Consider the following 13,452-nt stretch of genomic DNA (forward strand, 5'->3'; position numbering starts at 1 on the left):
AAGATGGAGAAACTTATCTGTAATATAATTTAGTGTCAATAAGCTTAAAATAAAGCTCTGAATCCATTTTTGCCACCAATGCTGGTCTACTGACCTAGTTAACCAGTCTATTTTTTTTTTCTCCTACAGAAGGAATGAAAATGAGAAGTACCAAACAAGAGCCAAATGGAAATAGTAAATTAAACAAAGCAGTAAGTATGACTCTTTTTTTTTTCTCCCTGTCCTCTAGCCCTTGTTGGAGCTCAACAGTTATGTACAGGCCTTAATGATTTTTTACCTATGCTGTAATTAACATTTTTAAAAACAGAGATAGCAAGAGATTCTGTCTAGGACCTAGTAATCTTTTAACTAGATGGTTTGCTGCTATGTCCTGAAAAGGTTCCAGACCATTCTGATGGTTCTGTTTAATGGTTTTCATCAATGAAATCATAGCCCCACTAATAATCTAAGGTGATCTTTTTTGTAGTAAAGATGAAGATTTTTTCAAAACTACAATGAGGTATCACCTCACACCGGTCAGAATGGCCATCATTAAAAAGTCTACAAAAAAAAAAAAAGTCTACAAATAACAAATGCTGGAGAGGGTGTGGAGAAAAGGGAACTCTCCTACACTATTGGTAGGAATGTAAGCTGGTGCAGCCACTATGGAAAACAGTATGGCGGTTCCTCAAAAAACTAAAAATAGGGCTTCCCTGGTGGCGCAGTGGTTGAGAGTCCGCCTGCCGATGCAGGGGACACGGGTTCGTGCCCTGGTCCGGGAAGATCCCACATGCCGCGGAGCGGCTGGGCCCGTGGACCATGGCCTCTGAGCCTGCGCGTCCGGAGCCTGTGCTCCGCAGCGGGAGTGGCCACGACAGTGAGAGGCCCGCGTACAGAAAAAAAAAAAAAAAAAAACTAAACTAAAAATAGAGTTGTCATATGATCCAGCAATCCCCTACTCCTGGGCATATATCTGGACAAAACTATAATTCAAAAAGCTACATGCACCCCTATGTCCATAGCAGCACTTCTCACAATAGCCAAGACATGGAAACAGCCTAAATGTCCATCAACAGATGAATGGATAAAGAGGATGTGGTACATATATACCACGGAATACTACTCAGCCATAGAAAAGAATGAAATAATGCCATTTGCAGCAACATGGATGGACTTAATCTCTATCATACTAAGTGAAGTAAGTCAGAAAGACAAATAGCATATGATATCACTTATATGTGGAATCTAAAATATGATACAAATGAACCTATCTACAAAACAGAAAAAGACTCATAGGCATAGAGAAAAGACTTGTGGTTGTCAAGGCCAGAGGTGGGAGAGGGAAGGATTGGGAGTTTGGGATTAGCAGATGCAAACTATTATATATAGGATGGGTAAACAACAAGGACCTACTCTATAGCACAGGGAATGCTACTCAATACTCTGTAATGACCTATATGGGAAAAGAATCTAAAAAAGAGTGGATATATGTATATGTATAACTGATTCACTTTGCTGTACACCTGAAACTAACACAAGATTGTAAATCAACTGTACTCCAATAAAAACTTTTTTTTAAATCCTGTGATAAACCATAATGGAAAAGAATATGTGTATAACTGAATCACTTTGCTGCACGGTGGAAATTAACACAGCATTGTAAATCAACTGTATACTTCAATTTTTTTTAAAAATCAAGAGTTTTTCAGTCAGCTTTTTTTTCCTTAAGAACTATGCATTCACTCTGCATTTAAAAGGGCTTTAGAGTTTATCTCAGTTTTAAGGAGCAAAGCTTACATGAAGCAAAAACTCTAGGTATTAGATTACTGAGAAGAAAGCGTTTAGGGATGTAGGATATCATTTTATATTTCATTCATATAGTTTAGTTTTTTAAATTAAATTATTTGACTTTTCTGTTATTTGTCCTGTTATGTGAATATACTAGTTCAGAGTGACAAAAGACTAAATTGAGACTTCTTTAGATCGTTACTTGAGATGTATATTTTAGTGCATTTTGGTAACATCTGGCATTTATATGTTCTCAGCAGGAAGATGATTTAAAATGGGTAGAAGAGAATGTTCCTTCATCTGTGACAGATGTGTAAGTTTTTGAATCCTTACCACAAGAATCCTTTTTCACAGTTAGTATTACTTTTATTATTTTAAATGAATGAGCTGAAGAGCATAGTAATGAGAATGCTTGTAGTTAACTCTAGAAGTAAAAGGTTAAATTACTGAAATAATTTGAAGTATTAAAAATATTAAAAAGATGTTAGAAAATAAAGACCAGGAATGATATACAAGCAAAAATAATCCAGATTATTCATTCAGATGACATTTCTGCTCAGAAAGATTTAGCTATAGGTCTTCCTAAAATCAGTGGGATAATCCTTTTGGAATTTTTGAGTTCCTTTCCATGCCTATAATTTTAATTAAACATTGTTCCTATTAAAGTCCATACAATTCTAGTAACCGTGATTCTTTTTTTTTTTTTTTCTGTATTTGCTTTTTCTTTTCCTGAAATGTCTTCAATGGGATGCAAATCTTAGGTAGTTACAAAAACTTTAAATTGTAGTCATTATTCCACTGTCCTTTTTGAACCATTTATGGCTTTATTTTACATCGTTTAGTTTGTTTTTCTCTCTGCAGAGCACTTCCAGCCCTTCTGGATTCAGATGAGGTTAGTAATCAAATCATATGCACATAAACTATGGGTCTGGTGGCTTAAGTCTTCTGTTCAAGGAGATTTATTTATATGACTCGGTAATGGACTGATGAACTATATTTGGTATAGTTGACAAAGGATGAAAAGAGAAATACTAATAACTGAATTATTCAAGAATGTTTCCTTTCTGTACATGTCCCCCTTTTATTTCTTACAAAGTGTGGTCAGACTTGAGAATGTCTTTGTTTAAACTGGGTAGCCAGTACCATACTCTTCCACTAATTCCTTTGTCTTTAAGAAATTCAAATTTAACCCTTATCTAGTCTAGGGAAAAATAATAAAGAAAAGTTGGGGCTTCCCTGGTGGCGTAGTGGTTGGGAGTCCGCCTGCCGATGCAGGGGACACGGGTTCGTGCCCCGGTCTGGGAGGATCCCACATGCCGTGGAGCGGCTGGGCCCGTGAGCCATGGCCATTGGGCCTGCGCATCCGGAGCCTGTGCTCCGCAGCAGGAGAGGCCACAACAGTGAGAGGAAGTTATTTTAAGTTACCTACTATGCAGTGTTATCTGTGTCACTGTCCTCCAGATAATAAAGATAATTAGTACCTCTAATGTTTATGTTGATTATTAGTCTTTTAATATGGCTCCATACACTTTATCTAGAAGATTTCACATGAGATTTTATGTAAGAATTGCAGTCTGAGTTCGTGGAAACCACTTCTAGACATGTTCTGAATGTTTAGGTTATTCTAGAGTCACGATTTCAGAAAGCCTTTTAAAAGCCTCTGCCCAATTGTGACTTACTGTGTTGGATTGACTGCTAAAAAATGGTTTGTTCACTTCTCACTGACCTGCTGTGTGGTGCAGTACACAGTGTCAGATTCCTTAGCTGTTGCATGCATTGAGATAATTGAGAACTCTACCTTTCAGGCAAGCCTTTGCTTTTTGTGGTATATTCTGCAGTTCCTAGATCTTTCTCTTGGGAGCCATCTTCTGCTAACAATTTGCCTTCAGGGTATCCCGTTGGCTCCAGCTCTCCAGACACGCATATTTCAGCCAGAGGAGGCTGAGTATGTGAAACCCAGTTGTGCCGTTTATGGGAATATGGGTTTATTGTGGTACTTTTGGTGGCACTGACTTCATCTGTTTATATTTTCCTGTGTGAAAAAATGATTCAAGAACTGAAAAAGAACTTCAATGAATTACAAGAGAAACAAATTAAATAAAGGACTAGGAATTAAAACAGCATCAGACTCTTCAACAATGTTGGAAGCTAGAAGATAATAGAACAATGTCTTTGAATTCTGAGAAAAATTATTTTCAAACTAGAATTCTGTACTCAACTATCAGTATAAGGGTAAAACAAAGATGTTTTCAGTCATGCAAAAACTAAAATAATTGACGTGTGCTTTCTCAGGAAAATAGTAGAAAATGTTATTCATAAAATGAGGGAACTAAAAAGAGAAAGACTTAGGATCCAGGAAGTAAAGGATCCGACACAGAGAGGCAGGAATAAATTCCTAGGATGATGTAAGAAATTCCCAGAGTGTGACAGCTGGGCAACAAATTTGGAGAACAGCTAGTCCGGAATGGAGCGGGAGAACAGAGAGCTTCAGGGACGAGTATTTCTAAGGGAAAAAACCTGAAAAGGATAGATAATCTGATGTAATTGATCATATTGAAAAGGGATTTACAGTTCTGTCAGAGTTTGGGATAAATTTGTTACAGGTACTTAGCAAATGAAGCAAAGGAAAAATGAAAAAATACTGTAAGGTAAAATTACTGTGTAATTACTGTGAAATTTAGTAGTATTACATTAATTTTCTCAATTAAAATGGCATACTATAAATACTATTTTATAGTCAAATGTAATATTTTTACATGATTTTTAAAAATTATGGTGAAAAACACGTAAAATCTACCATTCTAACCTTTCTCAAGTGCAAAGTGTTGACTTATATGCACATTGCTTTGCAACAGATCTCTAGAACTTTTTCATCATATGTAATTTTAATCAGTATATTTCATTGTAAGGATATACTGTAGTTTGTTTATACAGTCCTATATTTTTGGACACTTAATTCTTTCTAGTATTTTGTTATAATTCTGAGTGTTGCAGTGGAGATGCTAGTGGCTAAATCTTTGCCCACATCCTTGACTATTTCACTAAGTTAAATTCCTGAATCAGAGGAGGTACACATTTTTATTAAAGCTTAAGTGACTCTAAAATATACAGTTCCCTTTGATTTGTGGTTTGTTGTCCAGAAGCCTAGAGGTTTTGCTTCAGTTAATCTTGGGATTTGGACATCTGTGTGTTTCAAAATCCTTATAGATGGTTAGGAACCATTGCTCTAAGTATTTAATGAACATAAGCAAGTACTTACAGAAAATGTGTGTGTCGTCATCTTTGGAAAAGATATTTGGAATGTAGACCATTTAAAATTAATAAACTTAGCATAACCTTTTTCCCCCTAGGAACGAATGATCACGCACTTTGAAAGGTCCAAAATGGAGTAAAGAATGGGAAGATTTGCAGCTGAAGATGGCTAGTATCTGGGAAGAGATCAGCTTCTGTGTTAGTCTTTACACTGCTCCATGGGATTAAAGGAGGCAATGACATCCTGATCTGTTCCTTGATCTTTGTGCATTGGAGCTGGCGAGAGGTGTTGGAACAAGGAGAACATTCTATTGAAAACAAGGTCATAGGATGAGAAAAATCTACAAGTTTTTTATTTTCAGCATTGATGCCCCTTTCCCTCCCACACCCTGACATGGATGTTTATGCAACTTGTGTATGTTGTTCCTAAACCTTCTATAATGTTTAAATTGTTTAATCTGTCAAACTAAAAAATTTAACATCTTCTGAAGAACTGTGACATCAACACCATAATAAGTAATATCCAGGAGCAACTGCCTGTAATTTTTATTTATTTAGGGAGTTACATAGGTGATGGGGGAAATTGTTAATTATCTTTGCATTTCCTGGGAAGCTAAGGTTAAATCTTGCAGAGGTCGTTTTGAGAAAAAGGAGTCCTTCTGCGTTAAGGAGCCATGGTTCTAACAATGATTAAAAGAACAACCAAAAAAAAAAAAAAGAAAGAGACTGTTACAGTGTGATTTAGATCATTTGAAAAAGCAAAATCAAGTGCAATTTTGTTTACAAACGGTGTATATTAAAGATTTTTCTATTTCAGATGTACTTTAGAGAGAAATATTAGCTTAACTCTTTTGACATCTGCTATTGTGACACATCCCATTGCTGGCAATGTGGTGCACACTCCAGAACTTTTAACTACTGTTTTGTAAGCCTTCAGGGGCAGCATTGCAGAGTCCTAGGCAATGCTTTGCTTGCCTTCATGCCTTTTACTGGGTGTTGTACTAGATGCAGAAAGGCACTCCGTCATAAGTGCATGTGAGTGAGCACCCTATTAAAGGGATTATAATGCTTCAGAAGCAGGAGCTAATACAAAGGAAACAGGTCCTTCTGGCTTAAACAGTTTTTTCTGCATGAAATAGTGTGGAGGCCCTGGACTGCTGCTCATTCTTTAGGATTGACTGTTCTTGTATCTGGTGTTGGTTTAGGGATGGTTTATAAGAAACATCACAAGGTGATGGGATTCATTTGAAGCACTATATTATTTGTTTGAATGATTTTGTCCAATTTTGCCTTCCCAAGATTTTTTGTTCTACATAGAAAGTTCATACCACTTTTTAATATTAAAAAATTTTAACAAAATTGATACCTTTTTCTCACTTTTTTTCCAGACTTTCTCTAAAGACCCTTCTTTCTCCCAAACTCACTCTTGTAGAATTTTCCTTCCATGGTTTTTATTCTGTGTTGTCTTATTTTCTGTTCAAACCAGTGACCAAACTACTACAATCTTGACTAAAGTGTTAAATATTTATGTAACATTTCTCTATAGCTGTTTGGTATGGTGATTAACAACAAAAAAAATCATCTAGATAGTATCTCTAAGAAACAATATGAAGAACTGACTATTTTCAGGTTAACCCATTCGCAAAAGGCTGGTGTTAACTTCGTGTGCTTCTGTTCTTCCACACTGAAACTTAGCAAGTGAATAGTAGTCATAATGCAGCAGGATAGTTGGTCAAATATTTTTTGAGACTGGTTAGATATTAACCTGAGACTAGGTTAAAAAAAAACCCAAAAAACCCACCCCGGCCATGCCATGTGGCTTGCAGGATCTTAGTTCCCCAACTAGGAATTGAACCTGGGCCATGGCAGTGAAAGTGCCAAGTCCTAACCACTAGACCACCTGGGAATTCCCAAGAACCTGTTGTTTTAAGGAGGAGTGTATAGCACAAATTCTATAGGTTGATTATTCTTTCTGCTTTCTCTTATGGCTTCTTGTGTTACTTTGCTTGGTTATAGTGTATCAGTTCCTAGAAGAGGTTCAGAAGGAATTTATAGTATCACACTGACCTGTTACCTTAGAGTTTACATTGTTTATTTTGGTCTTGGTCCTTGGGTCTGGAACTACAAGGTATTCGGCCTTCTTCTAGCACCGCAGCTGGTAATTCTAAATTTTCAAGTTGTTCAGTTTCTATGGTGAAAACCAGCCACAAGATTTGTTTAGCAATTTTTGTGTTTCTTACAACTTGAAAATATTTCATTTGATTATCAGAAACAGCATTTGATAAAGATGGGACAGTATTCCTAATTTACAGATGAAGAGACTGTAAAACTGACCAGGGCCAGTGGGTTTTTGTTTTTGTTTTTTAACACCTTACATCATAGGCTCACTCCTTTTTTTACATTTTGCTTTAAACCAAATGCTTAATTTTATGACATGTCTGCTGTTTTCTTGGGGCTAAACTGCCAGATACAGATGATTCTTGCATTGGTTCTCAAACTTTAAAGTTCATGGACTCTCCTTGGGGACTTATTAAATGACTACTGGACTCCCCACTCCACAGTTGAGTCAATAGGGCTGGAATGAGGTCTGAGATTGCCTTTTTAACAAGTTCCCAGGTGATGCTGATCTAGGGACCACACTTTGAGAACCACAGGCCTAGACCAACCCGTAAAATACAAGGGTAAGGTACTCGAACTAGTTGGGTTTATAATGGTAACACTAAAACTACCATTGAGTGCTTAGATTGTCAGGCGTTGCTAAGCGCTCACACATTAGGTAGGTACACGACACTACCATTATTTTGCAGATAAGGAAACTAAGGCTTCTAGAGATTGTTCCTTAAACGCCACAGCTACTTAGCCCATTTCCTAAATGGTACGTCTCCATCCCAGGTCTAACTGACACCAAAGCCTGAATTCTTCACCACCCTATGCTGCCCAAGACAGTTCTAAGATTAAAATCCTTTTTCCTTCTTGTTAAGCCCATGGCCACTCGCACCCCACGATGGAGAAGGTCGCTCCAGGGTGAAACACGGTCCCAATCACCAGGGCATTCCTCGAGGGTACACTAGGAACCGGAGCGGAAGGGGCGAGGCTTCGGTTGCGGAAGGGGCGGGCTTGACTCTGCAGGAAGTCCGGTGTTGATGATGGCTCTATTGCCCAATAGCCAGTAGCGGGGGTCCCGGCTCTTGGCCTGATTCAGTCCCCACACCCGACCCGGCATAGTCCGGGTGAGACTGCGGCGGCGGCGGCGACTCCGCCCGCCGCCATGCACGACGCCTTTGAACCGGTGCCGATTCTAGAAAAGCTGCCTCTGCAGATCGACTGTCTGGCTGCCTGGGGTGAGCCGAGGGCCCAGGCGGGGTCAGCGCGGGAGCGGCTGGGACCTTTCACGAGGCTAGGGAAGTGGACGGGAGTCTGGCTGTGTGGACTCCGGTCGAACGCCGTCCGAGAGGGGCCTAGGATGAGGGAAGGCAGAGCACTGTTGACAGCGAGGGTGGTGGAGCTGTTTGCTTTTGATGGTTGGTTGGTTTGTTTTTTGCATTGAACAAGTTAACAGCTATGTCTTTACCCGCTTAGTGAGCACTCATCGCTTACTTCTAATTACTGTAGCTAACTTGTTACTCTCCACTCTTAATCTAGCCAGGTGGTTGATTGCCTTATAGTCAAAATGCCCAAGTTACCTAGCTTTTCTGTAGAAGAGCATCATTCCAGGCTGTCATGAAACCTAACCTATAAAAACTCGCATGATCCTTTTAGGATTGGCCAGTGAAGAAAGCAGGGTCAGGTATCTATTCTCTGCTTCAGAATACAAATGGTTTCTGAACTAAACCTTGACTCTTAACTACAAACATTATGCTCCTGTCTGTGAGTGTGTGTCTGATAACCAAAGACCAAACAGAAGTAATTTCAGTCTTTCCTGTTAATGTCCAGGTCCTAGAAATCAAGGGCCATAAAAAGGTGGCTCAGAACCCTCAATCAGATCTTATATTGAGCCAGGTACCCATGATGGGCCTGGTGGAAGCCGGTGTCCTATTCATTATCTGTGGACAGTGCCACCTAGTCAGAGTTCTTCACATCCTTTTCAGTAAGATGCTTTCGCTCTAGATCTTCTTATTAATGTGTGCCCCTCACCACCACCCCAACCTTTAGCAGCCCTGGACCTCTTTTTTTTTTTAAAATTTTATTGAAGTATAGTTGATTTACAATGTTGTGTTAATTTCTACTGTACAGCAAAGTGATTTAGTTATACATATATATACATTTTTCATATTCTTTTCCATTATGGTTTATCACAAGATATTGAATATAGTTCCCTGTTCTCTACAGTAGGACCTTGTTGTTTAGCTCTGGGCCTCTTTAAAGTCACACCTCCACAGCAAGCTGTCCTAGGGTTGAGGAGAGAATCCTGCTTCCTCCAGATGTCTCAAGGAAACCTCCATTTTTCTGTCATTAAATGCTCTCAGTAAAAATTAAAAATAAATAGAGGAGAAATAAAGAAATTGAAAAAATGAAAGGCCTGACACTCAGTACAAAGGGGCTCATTCTCCTGTTTCTTCATCAAATATGTATTAAGTGCCTACATGGACCAGACTCTCTGCTAGAGACAGGAATACAAGGATGAATAAGAAACAATGCCTGTGCTCCTAGGACACACAGTGGCAGGCAAAGAAATATGAACAGATTACGATGCAAGATAAATGATACTAGAGACATATGCTGCCTAACATGGGAACGTGGAGGGAGGGGTATTCCACTCAGCCTCGGACATACACTTCTGAAAAGGATGGATGCAGCTACTTATCACACTGTACTTAGCTTGTCAGAATCCTTGACTCTGATACCCTGTGGGACTAGCAGTACACATATCTCAGTCTCTTTCACCAACTGCAGTTTGTGTCAGTGAAGATTCCCTGAACCTGTGCTTTGTAGAAATACAGTTTTTGAAATGGTAGATAGCTTTCACTCTGCCTGATCTCCAAGCAAACAGGAGAAACGCCCATTGCCTACTAGGATGCTGTGATAGGTATTGGCTACAAGAGGCCATTTACTGCCTTGTGCCTCAAAACTACTTTATTTTCAGACTTTACCAGCAATAAATATTGCTATTTCTAGTTGTTACCTCTTCTATCTACACCATGACCTTAGGCGGAAAGTTCATCCAGGAACCTCCAGGCTTCTGGAGAGCCAGACAGTATTGGAGCTGGAAGATGTCACAGAGCCACCATAATCCATCTCCTGGGATATGGAAATGAGGAAAATACTGATGATGATGATGACTTCTTCTGAAACTCTGTAGTTGTAGAATCCAGCTGCCTCTTCAGCATCTTCATTTGGATATCTGGTTGCATGGCCAAAACAGTTCTTGATTTTAAAACATGTCTGTCCCCCTGTATCCCATAGCTCAGCATATGGTATTTCTGTTTGCTCATTTGTTTTTTTTTTTTTTTTTTTGCGGTACGCGGGCCTCTCACTGTTGTGGCCTCTCCCGTTGCGGAGCACAGGCTTCGGACGTGCAGGCCCAGCGGCCATGGCTCACGGGCCCAGCCGCTCCGCGGAATGTGGGATCTTCCCAGACCGGGGCACGAACCCGTGTCCCCTGCATCGGCAGGCGGATTTTCAACCACTGCGCCACCAGGGAAGCCCTGTTTGCTCATTTGGTTAAGGCCAAAATCATTGGAATTATTCTTGACTTCTCTTATTCTCTTATACACCACATCCAATCCATCAGCAAATCTTGTCTGCTCCACCTCCTGAAAAATTCCACAATCCAGTCACTTCTCTCCATCTCTACTGTTAACTACTGTTGATGAAGACACCAGTCTCACTCATCTGAATTACTGTAGTAGCCTTCTGACAGATTACCCTGGGTTTGCTATTGTGCCATTTGCAGTATTTTAGCCACACAGAGGTAGAGTGACCCTTTGAAAACTTAATCTAATTGCATCTCTCCTCTGCTCAAAACCCTCCAGTAGCTTCACATCACAAGTAGAATAACAACACCTGTCATCACAGCACCTGTCATGATCAGGCCTCTGGTTACTTCCCTGATTTTATCCCCTATGTTCTTATCCCTTGCTTCTTTCTGATGCTAGTTACACTGTCTTACTTGTTCCATGAGCACAAAAGTATGTAACTATCTCAGGGCCTTTGCACTTGCTGTTTCCTCTGCCTGGCACTCTCTTGTCCTAGGTATTATATGGCTCATTCCTCATTTCATTTGCTGAAATGTCCCATAAATCTGCAGGACCTTCCCTAACTATTCTATATAAAAGAAAATGCCACATCCACTGATGTGCTACTCTTTTACTCAGCCTTATCTTCTTTCACAGATTGCCACCTAATGTTATTTTATATGCTATTATTGTCTCTCTCATTCCATATTAGAATATAAATTTCTTCAGAGCAGTAACTTTGTTTTGTACATAGGTTTATTTGCAGTGCCTAGAACAGTTCCTGACTCATAATGGATACTTATTAAATATTTGTTTAATTAATTAATAGTAGTAATGGCTTCCATTACTGAGTACTAATCTGTATTAAGCATTTATGAAATAATAACAACTCCATTTTGCAGAAGAAGAACCTGAAAATTTAAGTAGTTTTTCCAAGGTCACGTCCAGTAAATCATGTCTGATTCTAGAGCCTGTTTCTCAAACTTTGATGTATATTCAGAGCCTATAAAAAATGTGGAGTGTGTGTGTGTGTGTGTGTATCTGTGTGTGTGTATACCCAATCATTTTTATTTATATTTTCCAAAGAAACAATGGAAAAATAAATCAAGAATGATTAAAATGGTTACCTATAGCAGAAGGAAGAGAACAGGGGGAAGTGGACAAGGAGGGACTTCTCATAGTTTTAGCTTTGGAACTAGGTAAATGTCTCATGTAATTAAAAAATTAAATTAAAAAATGCAGATTTGGGGGCACCACCACAGAATCATTGCATCAGAATCTCTAGGAGCAGGGCTCAGGAATGTGTATTTTTAGTAAGTCCAAGTGATTCTGATGCAGCTAAACAGGGGCTGATGCTTTGAGAAACACTGTTCTTTGCCATATGACCCAAAGAAAAGAAGTGCCTACTACCCTGTTCATCTGTGTACTCCCTGCTGTGTTCAGCAGTGGTTGTTTATCACATGAGTTTGGACTGGGTTGCAACGTTGGATGGAGCTTCACTAGGGTAATTGTGAGCTACAGGGCTCTACCTTCCTTCCCAGGAGGAATCATGTCTAACCTGTGGCTCAGGATTAGGCCATCAGGAATTTTCTAGGGCTAACTCTTGTTTGTTTTTGCGTGTGTTACTCGTTTGTGTAGTTTGTTCCACTTTCTGATATGCAATGTTGAGTCTCAGAAGGGACTGTCTACCCCGTGCTCTGCCTGCTCTGCAGGCTTTTCATTTTCTGTGTTTTATGTGCACGGCTGTGTTATATGATGACATAGAGTGTGCACAGACAAGCCTGGGTCAGGTCCTCTGGCCATCTGAGCTCCCACAGACATCTGTAACCAAATCAAGCCTCTTCAGAGCTCTGTGCCATCATTACCTCTGGGTGATACACTGTTTTTCTTTTCTTTTTAATAAATTTAATTAACTTATTTATTTTTGGCTGCATTGGATCTTCATTGGTGTGTATGGGCTCTCTCTAGTTGCAGCGAGCGGGGACTACTCTTCATTGCCGTGCGTGGGCTTCTCATTGCAGTAGAGCACGGGCTCTAGGCGTGTGGGCTTCAGTAGTTGTGGCGCACGGGCTTAGTTGCTCTGTGGCATGTGGGATCTTCCTGGACCAGGGATCGAATCCGTGTCCCCTGCATTGACAGGCAGATTCTTTTTTTTTTTTTTTTTTTTTTTTCGGTATGCGGGCCTCTAACTGCTGTGGCCTCTCCCATTGTGGAGTACAGGCTCCGGACGCGCAGGCTCAGCGGCCATGGCTCATGGGCCTAGCTGCTCCGCGGCATGTGGGATCTTCCCGGACCAGGGCACGAACCCATGTCCCCTGCATCGGCAGGCGGACTCTCAACCACTGCACCACCAGGGAAGCCCAGCAGGTAGATTCTTAATCACCACGCCACCAGGGAAGTCCCCACTGTTTTTCCTTTTGAGTTTGAGGATTAGGAATGAGTATGTGTGTGGTGCTTTTACTAGTTAAAAGAAAGCTGTTAACAATACTTTGCATGTATGAGAAATGCATTTTCCTCAGCATCTCCAAAGGAATGCTTGAGAAAGGTCAAATAAAATTTCAATTAAAATTTTTTTTAATTTCAGTGAATTTGTCTGATTCAATTTCATGACCAATAGAGTAGATGTTTGATAGAAACATCTATTGGTAAATAAACATTTCAATAAAAATGGAAAGCAGACTCTTAAAAGTCATACTTAGGAGTTTGGCTTCATATTTTGGTAGTACAGCTTCATGAGGATTTTTTTAAGCCCCAGTGT

At 39.8% G+C, this 13,452-nt stretch overlaps 2 protein-coding genes across 5 annotated transcripts in view; both read left to right on the forward strand.

The window, feature by feature from the left end:
* TMEM87A (transmembrane protein 87A) overlaps positions 1-6,378 on the forward strand; it is a 43,497-nt gene extending 37,119 nt beyond the window's left edge. For 2 of the 4 annotated variants that reach the window (XM_081227204.1, XM_081227205.1), the window contains exons 17-20: positions 130-191; positions 2,025-2,080; positions 2,629-2,659; positions 5,118-6,378. In XM_081227204.1, the coding sequence (XP_081083330.1) occupies positions 130-191; positions 2,025-2,080; positions 2,629-2,659; positions 5,118-5,159 (191 nt within the window). In that variant the 3' untranslated portion in view covers positions 5,160-6,378. The remainder of the gene's footprint in view (positions 1-129; positions 192-2,024; positions 2,081-2,628; positions 2,660-5,117) is intronic. The other 2 variants (XM_081227206.1, XM_081227207.1) reach the window with 1 other exon arrangement.
* Positions 6,379-8,139: 1,761 nt separating this feature from the next.
* The window catches only part of VPS39 (VPS39 subunit of HOPS complex), a 48,747-nt gene continuing 43,434 nt past the window's right edge, over positions 8,140-13,452 (forward strand). The window contains exon 1 of the mRNA XM_081229253.1: positions 8,140-8,360. Within this exon, the coding sequence (XP_081085379.1) occupies positions 8,288-8,360 (73 nt within the window). The 5' untranslated portion in view covers positions 8,140-8,287. The remainder of the gene's footprint in view (positions 8,361-13,452) is intronic.

The sequence above is a fragment of the Mesoplodon bidens genome (genome assembly GCF_964165515.1).
Source record: "Mesoplodon bidens genome assembly, chromosome: 3".
Lineage (NCBI taxonomy): Eukaryota > Metazoa > Chordata > Mammalia > Artiodactyla > Ziphiidae > Mesoplodon > Mesoplodon bidens.